The sequence below is a fragment of the Bufo bufo genome, chromosome 3 (assembly GCF_905171765.1).
Source record: "Bufo bufo chromosome 3, aBufBuf1.1, whole genome shotgun sequence".
In the NCBI taxonomy this organism is placed as follows: domain Eukaryota; kingdom Metazoa; phylum Chordata; class Amphibia; order Anura; family Bufonidae; genus Bufo; species Bufo bufo.
Window position 1 is genome coordinate 482,555,350 of NC_053391.1, and position 13,391 is coordinate 482,568,740.

General features: G+C 48.1%; 1 protein-coding gene across 1 annotated transcript in view; it reads right to left on the reverse strand.

The window, feature by feature from the left end:
* NALCN (sodium leak channel, non-selective) overlaps positions 1-13,391 on the reverse strand; it is a 1,068,865-nt gene that overhangs the window by 574,882 nt on the left and 480,592 nt on the right. Inside the window, exon 10 of the mRNA XM_040425261.1 lies at positions 13,079-13,165. Within this exon, the coding sequence (XP_040281195.1) occupies positions 13,079-13,165 (87 nt within the window). The remainder of the gene's footprint in view (positions 1-13,078; positions 13,166-13,391) is intronic.

Below are 13,391 nucleotides of genomic sequence, written 5' to 3' on the forward strand. Positions count from 1 at the left end.
ACCTCTGCTGTTTGCGATCGCAATCGAACATCTAGCGGAGGCTATCAGATCTTCTGAGGGGATTAAAGGCTTCACATATGGCTCCCTGGTGGAGAAAGTAGCTTTGTATGCAGATGACCTGCTATTATTTATGGACAATTGGAAGGTGTCCCTCCCAGCAGCTATGGAAGTGATTAATAGGTTCGGAAAAATGCCCGGTTTATGCATCAATTGGACAAAGTCTGTGCTGATGCCACTGAAGGGGGATACTACTAATGTCAGCTCTTGTGTGGAGGGCTTACGGGTTCACTCTTTCAAATACCTGGGCATTCAGATTTCCTGTAATGATCTAGATTTTGAGATACTAAACATCACCCCTCTGCTGCAAAAGTTCAAACAGAAGGTTAACGCCTGGATAAAACTACCATTATCCATTATAGGGAGGACAAATCTGATTAAAATTATATTGATGCCCCAGCTTCTTTATCTGTTACATAATGCCCCTGTATGGCTTCCTCTGAGGCTCTTCTATGTAGTTAATGCAATATTCAGGGATCTTATTTGGAAGAAGGGCACACCTCACATTAAGTTGGCGACTCTGTGCAGACCTAAGACTAACGGGGATCTGGGGGTCCCGGATCCATGGATGTATTACTTGGCAGCTCAATTGCAGCATATGAGAGGATGGGAGTCGACAGATGGCTTGGGCACTGCTAGAAGACTTATTCAGTCACTGGTGGGGGGTCAAAACTTGAGGACATCTCTGGAGGAGGGCACATTCCATAAAATGGGCAGTACACATCGGATACAGCGTTCCATTCACAACACGTGGTGGAAAGTCAGGGAAGTCATGGGTATACAGGGATATTCTGATCTTACTCCTATTTGGCCGAATTTTATGTACACGGAGGTGAACAAAGTCAGTGGAGTTCAGATGTGGGAAGCTTCTGGGCTTAAATATATGAGTCAGTTGTTTGATAATACTGTCCTTAAAGAATTCTCCCAGTTACAGCAGGAATTCGGGTTGCAGAAGTCCCAATTCTATTTATATTTGCAACTCAGACATGCTTTACGTGCTCAAGGTCAGGTAGCTGCAGTACGTCCTGCGCAGAAACACTCAGTAATAGATATGGTGAAGTCCAGTGGAGGTACAGCGGGAGTGATATCTTTAAATTATACCTGTCTTATGGAAGCACAGTTTAAAAAGCAGGAGTTCCCACTATATGATAAATGGAGGAAGGATGCCCCGGATTTAACGGAGGAGCAATGGGACACTGTCCTAGAGGAATTTACTCAGGTAGCAGTAAGCGAAGCTCACAGGGTGTCTCAACTCCTGTTATTGCACCGAGTATACAAAACACCGGTCCTATTGAAAAAAATAGGGTACAGAACAGATGACTGCTGTCCGAGGTGTGATGTGGCGAATGCAGACCTCATACACTTAATGTGGAACTGTCCCAGACTGAGAAGGTATTGGATGGGAGTAGAAGGGATAGTGAGAACTGTCTTTGAAGTTAGGCTTAATATGGAGATTGTGACGTGTATATTGGGATGTGTGGAAATACCAGACTTGTCGCCTGAGAAACGACTGGCTGTCCTTCGGGTATTATACCAGGCAAGAAAGGTGATAGCATTTCACTGTTTGGATAGACAACCGCCATCGGTGTGTGAACTAGAGAATAAAGTGCATATGCTGATACGCCTTGAAAAATATGTCTACCAAAAAAGAAATTGTCTTAAAAAATTCGAAAAGATATGGTCGCCCTGGATTCAACACTATAATGTTCAAGTGTAAGAGAATGACTGAGTGAGTGAATGGGGGATGTGGATGAGGTGGCGGAAGGGGGAGCGAAGAAATACAATGGGATTGTTTACCTGAACTGGCTGCCTTAAACGATTTCTGAAATGTGATTAATTAATATCCTGTATATGTGAATGTATATTCCTGAATGGTGTACCCCATCGTTCAAATATGCGCTAATATGCCTTATTGCATCGAGCTTTATATGATTACTATGGCGATATGTCGGACTTTATTATGGGACTTCATCCAAATGCTCTTTCCCCAAAGGGGTTCTGTTGGGGGGAGGGGGGGGAGATGGGATTGGTAGATAGTATACTATCTGTTGTTTTGGAAAATCTTTAATAAAAATTATCGAATAAAAAAAATAAAAAAAAACTGTGCGGTTCTCTGTAACTGAGGTTGCAGTAGGTGTGAACCATCACTTGTGTTTGTGTCTAGTGATAAACGAACATCTGCCGGGACGGTTCGCGAACGCGATCAAATGTTCGCGGCGGGTTCCATTCATTTTAATGGCAGGCGAACCTGAAAAACCTTCAGCTCATATTTGCAGCCAAGAAATAATTACTAGAAGTGCATAAATAGTCCCACAACATGGACAGTGACATACCAGATGTATTATTTGAATTTGCGATCTCCATTCATTTTTTTTTTCAATGTGAAATATCGGCAATTCAATTTTCGCGTATGCGCATGCGCAAATGCACTATACAGTACCAAAATGCACTATAAAGAAAGTATATTGGTATATAACACCCCGCTTCAATCTGTTTTTTGGGGGGACGACTGGTCTATCACACCAGTAGAAATTATTTGTTCCAATAACGCTTGTCCCTCTCTATACCTGCAGTATCGCAGCAGAACTGCACACAACTGCCACACAATACAAATGCACTATAATATACTTTCTAACATAGAAAGTATATTATAACATTGTACAAGGAAGGCAATCCATTAGAATATACATGAAGATAAAACGTAACCTTTAATAATTTTACTATGAGGGTCGATTCACACGTCCGTAAGTGTTTTGCGGATCCGCAAAACACAGACGCCGGCAATGTGCATTCTGCAATTTGTGGACCGCACAACGCCGGCACTATAATGGAAAATGCCTAATCTTGTCTGCAATTGCGGACAAGAATAGGACATGTTCTATATTTTTGCGGAAACGGAAGCACAGATGCGGAAGTGCGGATACGCAAATGCGGATGTGGATCCGCAAATGCAGATGTGGATCCGCAAATGCGGACAGCACATTCCGGCCCCATTGAAAATGAATGGGTCTGCACCCGTTCCGCAAAATTGCGGAACAGATGCAGACCCATTTTGCGGACGTGTGAATGGAAAAGATATCCCTCAAAATGAAAATATATTAAATTATTGAAGTTAACCAAAAAGCATAGATGTGGTCGGCAATAACAGGTGCTCGGCGGCACTAAATCAGGTGCTCGGCGTTACCAAATCAGAAACCATATATCCTACCACAATCCGGGGGGTTCCAGTGCACATCGATTAATCCAGGAGGGAAAGCAAAAAAACATCCATCCCTGGGCTAAATGATGATGTGGTATTGAAGGACAGGTTGGGCAAAGAACTGTCCCTGATATTGCCCTACAGGGGGGTGCTATTCTGGCCCTGATAGCCTAACCACAGACCACCCGCCCTGATAAGAGCAACCTCGTCCGGAACCTTTTCCTATATAAAAATGGCCCTAGTAAGCCCTAGCCCCTAGGCCCCTGACTTACAGGTGATCACTATATAGATCTATGTGTTTTTGACTCATTATAAAAGTATATTATAAGTATATCGCACCCCTCTGTGTATCACATCAATAGCACACCTATACTAGTGCTTAAAATGACTTTTGTGGCCCATTAGCTAGCGTTTGGTGTCCCTAACAGCCTGTCCCTGCTCCACACAGCAACCTCTCCCTACACTGGCAAAACACTGAATGTAAAATGGCGGCCAGATCAAGTTTATTTATAAGGTAGGGAGTACGTCCATGTGCTGAAATGTCTCAATTGGCTGTCCTGTACCACCTGATGGATGTGTCATGGGTCAAAGTTCTTCACAATGTAAAAGAATATGGCGGGCGCAAATTTCTCCATATGTTCGTATGTTCGGCGAATCGCGAACACGCAAAGTTCGCCGCGAAAAGACCGCCGGGCGAACCGCAAGGCCATCTCTATTTGTGTCTCCCCTCGTCCTTTTCTCAGTGGTTCAGTCGCTTGTTCTGTGGTGGCTGGCTGCATTCCTATAGTACTGGCTGTGGTGTATGCTGGTTCGGGGATGTTTGCTGGCTGCTACCTGGTGTCTGAACTGTGTCTGAGTGTGGACGCAGTGGTCAGTGCGATCCCTCCTGGCTGTTCGTTGGCTGGTTTCCTGGTTCCTAGTTGGTGGTTCTAGGGTGCTGGCAGCAGTCTGGGGGAGACTTGCTTGTACTGACACTGTGTCTGCAACTTTTTTTTCTTTTCCCCTCCCCCGTTGTTTGTGGGTTCCCCACTAGCTTCCCCTTTTCTTTTGGGGGGCTTTGAGGGGTGGGAGTGTCACGGTTGTATTGTTTGACCATGACGCGGTTGCCGTGCAGACTGGTTGCCGGGGGCAACGAGTAGTTTTCGGTTTGCACGTGCACTTCCCCTTAGGTGATTCTTCCTGCTGTTTGGTGAGTGTGGGGTTAATTTCCTGACTTGGTGTGGATCAGGGTGTGGTCTCTTGGAGCTATTTAGCCTAGGCTTGTTGCAAGGAGGTTAGTTGTGCTCTAGCCTTGCTTTGGGCTGGAAGCTATGCTCCTTTCTGTGGCTATTCCATCTGCCCAGTCATTGTGGGCCACCTTGTTGGACATCAAGGTCTTTTAGCTATGTCACCCCCTTGTTTCTATATTCTATCCCCTACCCTTACTTGTTGTGTTTGGTGTGGGTTTATGTTATGGGCGTGTGGTGATATCTTGTTTGGTGTTATGCCTGGCATGTTTGGTGTTATGCCTGGCATGGTTGCTAGACATCCCCTTGTCTGTCTATGCCTCCGGAAGGGGGCCCCATTGGTTTCCCGGAGGGGTGAACCTAAAGCTTAGGAGCAGCCTTGCCTGTAGCCAGCTTGCATCCGGTGTTCGCAGGAGGTTCCAGGTTGTTTGGATGTCATTGTTCCATCTTTGCTGCGGCAGGTAAGTGCTTGTTGTTTTACCTGGTGCTTACCTGCCGTTCAGTTGCAGCTCTATCTATCTTTTCCCTTCTGATACTAGGCCACTGGAGACTCCGGTTCGTCTGTGTCCTTGAGGAACCGGTTGTCTCCTAGTCCTGACCCCTATGCAAGGGACCGTTAGGGTCAGCAGTATCTAGGTTCCAGTGTATGAGCACTCCCACCTTTAGGGGGCGCTCATACGGTCAGGAGATCAGGGTAAGGATTAGGGCAACTGTAGGAGGTGACCTGCGTCTTTTCCCTGTGTCCAGACTTAGCATTAGCTCTCTTAATACGGTGGGGAGTTTGCCCCACTCCCCACTGTGACAGGTCCCTTCCTCTGCAGCCTCACAGACTTTATAAAGGGGTCCGTAGAACCTCGAAACGTGTTGTCTTCCAATAAACTTCATGACATTCAACATCTGGTTGTGATCCTGCGCCTTATGTCCACATGCTCACTTGACTTCCATGGTCCAGTGGAGCTCCAGTACTATTGGTTACCCGGTTGGCAGTCTGGCCCCCGCCTAAGGAGATTTCGAACTGAATCTGCAGCACCAACCAGTTACTTTACAGTAACCAATATTGGAGCAACCTGAACAGGTGAGCATAATTAACCCACCTGTGTTTGGAGGACACTTTATTTGACATACTCACCCTATGAGCGCCTTTCTCTCCCCGTGTCACGGCGGGGAGTGGGGGAAACCCCCCACCGTGCAGTGTCAAAGGGTAAAAGGGGATCAGCCTGGCCAAAAAGGAGTAATAAGGGAGCAGGTCACCTCCTACAACATCCCTGACTCCTCACCGTATGAGCGGACCCCGATGGTAGGACGACTCATACTCAGGATACCTAGAGACCCTAAGTCGCCCTGGTAATCCCTCACCAAGGAGCAGGGAAGAGACGACCTGTTCATCCTAGGGTTGGACGATATCAAAAATATTCCCACGATAACGATATTAAGAAATTTATCGCGATAACGATATATATCGCGATAAATGCCAATTTGGAAGAAAAAAACACTTGGGGCCACAAGGAGACATTATACTGTATGGGGTAGCCACAAGGAGACGTTACACTGTATGGGGGGCAACAAGAAGACGTTACACTGTATGGGGGGGGGGCACAAGGATACGTTACACTGTATGGGGGCAGCCACAAGGAGACATTATACTGTATGGGGGCAGCCACAAAGAGATGTACACTGTATGGGGGCAGCCACAAGGAGACGTTATACTGTATGGGGGCAGCCACAAGGAGACGTTATACTGTATGGGGGCAGCCACAAGGAGACGTTATACTGTATGGGGGCAGCCACAAGGAGACGTTATACTGTATGGGGGCAGCCGGGCAGCCACAAGGAGACGTTATACTGTATGGGGGCAGCCACAAGGAGATGCACACTGTATGGGGCAGCCACAAGGAGACGTTACACTGTATGGGGGCAGCTGGGCAGCCACAAGGAGACGTTATACTGTATGGGGGCGGCCACAAGGAGACGTTATACTGTATGGGGGCAGCCACAAGGAGACATTATACTGTATGGGGGCAGCCACAAGGAGACGTTTCACTGTTTGGAGCAGCCACAAGGAGACGTTACACTGTATGGGGGCAGCCACAAGGAGACGTTACACTGTATGGGGGCAACCGGGCAGCCACAAGGAGACGTTATACTGTATGGGGGCAGCCACAAGGAGACGTTACACTGTATGGGGGCAGCCACAAGGAGACATTATACTGTATGGGGGCAGCCACAAGGAGACGTTACACTGTATGGGGGCAGCCACAAGGAGACGTTACACTGTATGGGGGCAGTCACAAGGAGACGTTACACTGTATGGGGGCAGCCACAAGGAGACGTTACACTGTATGGGGGCAGCCACAAAGAGACGTTACACTGTATGGGGGCAGCCACAAGGAGACGTTACACTGTATGGGGGCAGCCACAAGGAGACGTTACACTGTATGGGGGCAGCCACAAGGAGACGTTACACTGTATGGGGGCAGCCACAAGGAGACATTACACTGTATGGGGGCAGACGGGCAGTTCCCCAGCCTCTGATCAGCCCCCCCAGCCTCTGATCAGCCCCTCATGTGCCTCCCAGCCTCTCCCTCTTATCAGCCCCCTCTGGTAACCCCCCCCCTAGTATTAATCATTGGTGGCAGTGGCAACAGGGCCCCCCTCCCCATCATTGGTGGCAGTGGCCCTTCCCCCCAGTATTAATCATTGCTGGCAGTCGCCAGCGGGTCTCCCCCTCCCATCATTGGTGGCAGTGGGCAGTGCGCCCCCCCCAGTATTAATCATTGGTGGCAGTGGCCACAGGGTCCCTCTCCCATAATTGGTGGCAGTGGGCCCCCCCCCTCCCCAGTATTAATCATTGGAGGCCACAGGGTCATCCCCCCATCATTGGTGGCAGTGGGCCCCCCCTCCTTCCCCAGTATTAATCATTGGAAGCCACAGGGTCGGCCCCCCCTCCTCCCTCCCTCCCCAGTATTAATCATTGGAGGCCACAGGGTCTTCCCCCGATCATCGGTGGCAGTCGGTCCCCTCTCCTCCCCAGTATTAATCATTGGAGGCCACAGGGTCGTCCCCCCATCATTGGTGGCAGTGGGCCCGGGCCCCCCCTCCTTCCCCAGTATTAATCATTAGAGGCCAGAGGGTCGTCCCCCCATCATTGGTGGCAGTGGGCCCGGGCCCCCCCCCCCTCCTTCCCCAGTATTAATCATTGGAGGCCACAGGGTCGTCCCCCCATCATTGGTGGCAGTGGGCCCCCCCTCCTCTCTCCCTCCCCAGTATTAATCATTGGAGGCCACAGGGTCGTCGTCCCCATCATTGGTGGCAGTTTGCAGTTCCGTTCGGAGTCCCAGCAGTGTAATGCTGGGGCTCCGATCGTTTACCATGGCAGCCAGGACGCTACTAAGGCTCTGGCTGTCATGGTATGTTAGTGAGCAGCATTATACTCACGTGCGTCGTGGCCGCCGGGCGCTCCTTCTTCTGTCTGCGCGGCGCATTGTTAAGGCTTATAGCATTAGCAATGCGCCGCACAGACCTATGAGAAGAAGGAGCGCCTGGTGGCCACGACGCACGTGAGTATAATGCTGCTCACTAACATACCATGGCAGCCAGGGCTCCAGTAGCGTCCTGGCTACCATGGTAACTGATCGGAGCCCCAGCATTACACTGCTGGGACTCCGATCGGAACTGAAAACTGCCACCAATGATGGGCGGACGACACTGTGGCCTCCAATGATTAATACTGGGGAGGAGGGGGGCACTGCCCACATTCCCAGCACCCGACCTCTGAGAGGACGCTGTGATCACCTGAGGGGTTAATTGCGTGGATCACAGCGTCCTCTCAGAGGTCGGGTGCAGGAAATGCGAGTCACAGAATTCCTTCCCTCCCCACGCTGGCCGAACTGCTGAGAGAGCCGCCGCAAGCGGCCAGCAGGTATCGGGGGCATTTGCACGAGTACAAGTACTCTGCAAATGTCCCGTATCGGTTTATGCTGGGGCGGGCGGGCGGCCGCAGATTTAGAAGCGGTCAGCGCCCATGACCGCTTCTATGACGTCACGAAATACTGCGGTATTTACGAAACGGCGATATCGCCATATCGCCGTTTTTTTAATACCGCGGTATATCGTGATACCGGTATATCGCTCAACCCTAGTTCATCCCAGTCATGGAGGAACAGGAGTCTCTATCTGAGGCCAGGCTGCAAGGAGAGAGGAACACATACAGCTGTCGCGACCGCTACCCCAGCAGCAGTCGTGTCGCACCAGACGGAGGGGAAGGGGGACCCTTATCTATGGATGGGAATAGTATGGCCACCCCTGACTAACCCTAAGCTGGCACCTGTCTGCCCTGATACCCTCGACAGGGTGTGAACCTGTGCGGCGAGCAGGATGCCTAAACCCTCAGTCACCCTAAAAAGGCCTAGAGTGGGGAAAGGCCGATGGGAGCACTAGTCACCATCACTCATGTCTAGGAGAACAGCAGGGGAAGACAGCAACAAACAAACTGTATCAGAGATAGACTTATCCAGTCACGAGCAGAGAAGGCGATCCCAATCACGACAGTCCACGCCGGACAAGAGCTCCACAGCAACACCATCAAACGATCTCCTTCAAAGGTCAGAATAGAACTGGAAGTAAGGACTATATCTGGCAATGACTGCAAGTGAAAGTGAAACTAATATAGTAGCTGGGAGTGGCAGACAGGACTCACCTGAGAAGGATGCCTACAAACTCCCAGTCAGGACAAAAAGGTTCACAAGGCAAAACCCAGATGACATACCCTGAACCACGGAGCAAACTCACAAGCTATCGCGAGTAGCAGGTCGCTGCGACCTTCTCCTCCCAGACCTGTCTGGATCAATCACAGTCGTGACAACAGCATAAGGAGATGGCAGGTAAGCGAAACCAATAACACACTTACCTGCCACAGACACACTGACTGGAACCCGTGCACTAGTGCTGCTGTCCACACCAACATTAAAGGACACAGCACACACCACAAACCACACAGGAACCCAGGACACCCATAGCTGCAATAACATGAGACATGGGAATATCTAGTAAACATGCTGGACACCACCAGACATGTAACACCAAACTAGACATACAAACACCCTGAACATAACCCACTCCATACAAATGAGGACAGGAAGGGAAGGAGACACCGGGATAACATTGATGACCACAAGGGTGGCTCTCACTGGACAGATGGAACAACCAGACAAGGAGCTTAACTCCAGCACACACCAAGGCTGGAGTACAACTGACTCCTGACCTAAAGTCACAGGTATACAGGGAGTGCAGAATTATTAGGCAAATGAGTATTTTGACCACATCATCCTCTTTATGCATGTTGTCTTACTCCAAGCTGTATAGGCTCGAAAGCCTACTACCAATTAAGCATATTAGGTGATGTGCATCTCTGTAATGAGAAGGGGTGTGGTCTAATGACATCAACACCCTATATTAGGTGTGCATAATTATTAGGCAACTTCCTTTCCTTTGGCAAAATGGGTCAAAAGAAGGACTTGACAGGCTCAGAAAAGTCAAAAATAGTGAGATATCTTGCAGAGGGATGCAGCACTCTTAAAATTGCAAAGCTTCTGAAGCGTGATCATCGAACAATCAAGCGTTTCTTTCAAAATAGTCAACAGGGTCGCAAGAAGCGTGTGGAAAAACCAAGGCGCAAAATAACTGCCCATGAACTGAGAAAAGTCAAGCGTGCAGCTGCCAAGATGCCACTTGCCACCAGTTTGGCCATATTTCAGAGCTGCAACATCACTGGAGTGCCCAAAAGCACAAGGTGTGCAATACTCAGAGACATGGCCAAGGTAAGAAAGGCTGAAAGACGACCACCACTGAACAAGACACACAAGCTGAAACGTCAAGACTGGGCCAAGAAATATCTCAAGACTGATTTTTCTAAGGTTTTATGGACTGATGAAATGAGAGTGAGTCTTGATGGGCCAGATGGATGGGCCCGTGGCTAGATTGGTAAAGGGCAGAGAGCTCCAGTCCGACTCAGACGCCAGCAAGGTGGAGGTGGAGTACTGGTTTGGGCTGGTATCATCAAAGATGAGCTTGTGGGGCCTTTTCGGGTTGAGGATGGAGTCAAGCTCAACTCCCAGTCCTACTGCCAGTTTCTGGAAGACACCTTCTTCAAGCAGTGGTACAGGAAGAAGTCTGCATCCTTCAAGAAAAACATGATTTTCATGTAGGACAATGCTCCATCACACGCGTCCAAGTACTCCACAGCGTGGCTGGCAAGAAAGGGTATAAAAGAAGAAAATCTAATGACATGGCCTCCTTGTTCACCTGATCTGAACCCCATTGAGAACCTGTGGTCCATCATTAAATGTGAGATTTACAAGGAGGGAAAACAGTACACCTCTCTGAACAGTGTCTGGGAGGCTGTGGTTGCTGCTGCACGCAATGTTGATGGTGAACAGATCAAAACACTGACAGAATCCATGGATGGCAGGCTTTTGAGTCGCTGGGATTTTTATATGCTAATTTTAAAGAGCGTGTTTGTGAGTATGTGCAAATAATTTTTTTTTAATCAAACACCAACGGAGCTTCACTATTGCAGAAGACACTTTTATTCACAGAACCTCTAGGAAAAGAAATCGGAAAACAGCAGATTCACCTGGGGTATACCTGAATTAAGTCCGTGTGCAGATCCTGCGGTATTGCATGAGAACGTGGATCTCCGCCAAAATAAGAACAGCAAGCTACGGAGTGATTATATACACGCCTTGGTTGACATAGCGCTGTGTAAGTATAATCTGTGCAGTGCAGGTCACCTAATCATACGGACTTACACTATTTTAAACTTTTATTAGTTGCAGGATATCCATTTAAAGGGTATTTGCAGCCCTTGGTTCTCTGTCAAAAGGGAGAAGGAAGAAAGAAAAATTGTTTGCATACTGACCTTGATGATATGCGCGGTCCGAACTCTATTTTTTTATCTGTTTAAACGTGATTGATCCCACAACACTTTTCGGACCTGCAGCACAGCATTGTTGCGGACTGGTGACTAATTTCTTTTATATAGGCTTTTGAGTGTCCTTGCAAAGAAAGGTGGCTATATTGGTCACTGATTTGTTTTTGTTTTGTTTTTGAATGTCAGAAATGTATATTTGTGAATGTTGAGATGTTATATTGGTTTCACTGGTAAAAATAAATAATTGAAATGGGTATATATTTGTTTTTTGTTAAGTTGCCTAATAATTATGCACAGTAATAGTCACCTGCACACACAGATATCCCCCTAAAATAGCTAAAACTAAAAACAAACTAAAAACTACTTGTAAAAATATTCAGCTTTGATATTAATGAGTTTTTTGGGTTCATTGAGAACATGGTTGTTGTTCAATAATAAAATTAATCCTCAAAAATACAACTTGCCTAATAATTCTGCACTCCCTGTAAGAAGCACAAGTGACCACACCCAGCAAGGTAGTTAACCCTTACATCACCAGACACGGGAAGGAAGCCACTTAAAGGGATAGTGCAAACACAAGCATACCAAACCACGTAACCACCGGCAACAGCATGCGTGGCAAACATGTCACAGCAATCACCCAGAAGGCCGGGACACTGCCACTGCATGCTCTCACAGCAACACGTTGCAGCGGGCAACCGCAAGTGTGGCAACAGTGTCACAGCGTACACCATAGGCCGTGACACCCTGTGGCCATTTTTTGCTATTTTAGCACAATATCCTCTTCTATGTTTTCTGTGCCCAGCAGCACTCCTGGGCTACCCGACTGTGCAGGGAACTGCAGTAGAACTCGTTTCACTTGAATAGGCCTTGCTGCAGGCCCATGCACATTGAGTGGCTGGGGAGCTGCTGCGCAGGGACAAACAGTAAAGCGAGTGCAGCTCTAAATCAGCATTATGGCCCTTTCATTCTCACTATTGATGGGAGCTGTAAGAAGGTACAAGGAATCATCGTGGATGATAGGTACGTGTCACCGAGGTTCCTGGCCTCGGTGGAGTAAGAGACGGTTTTTATGTGTCAGCAACAGTTGCTGTTTGACACCTTGATACTTAGCATGGCTGTAATAGCTGATCCAGGACGGCTCTTACTGGGAGTAGTCAAAGTGCTGGGTGGGTGACTACACGTTCCAGGTCGGGTTTTGCCAGGCATAAAAACCAGCCAGCACTGCCAGGTGGAGAGGATTACCTCCGTCTGACAGTGGAGTTGAGGAGGTCTGTGTGCTGGGATCTGAGGCCTGTGCTGGGCTGCAGAGTGGAGACCCATGTGTCAGAGGAACAAGCCGCCTAAAGCCTGTATTTGAACTTTCTGAGGCAGAACTGCCACCAAGATGACTTTTGTTTTATTAACTTGCCATTGGGTGTGAAGTAACACCAACACTGTAAAAGTGACATTTTGTTTTTGGCATCATGTGTGAATAAACACTGAAGCTTGAATTACGAACTTGTATTTTTTCTCTGTACTGCGCCCGCTTATCCTAACTACCAGAGCGAATCCCCACAGAGCCCAGAGGTCAGACCCCCTATCAAACATAAAGTCATGGGATATCGTACTCATATGCTATAACGTTTTAAGATGGGATTACTGCTTTAAGTATCATGTGCAGTTTACCTGTAGACATGCTGGAGCTCTTCCCTGGGGCTTATTTACATCCACAGCAACCAGTTGCCAGCCACCACTAGCATCTTCATGGAACATCTTAAGAAGAAACAAAACTTTGCATTAATTCAGATGTAAATCAGATGTCCCACCATAATAACCTATCATCAATAAGTAATAAATGTTTGATTGTGGGGTTTCACCTATAGGACCTCAACGATCACGAGCCACACATGCATGCTGCCACTATATTCATTCTCTATCAGATTGATAGAGATGGCTGTTCTCGTGATTGGTGGGGGTCTAAGCTGTAGGACTGCAAGCA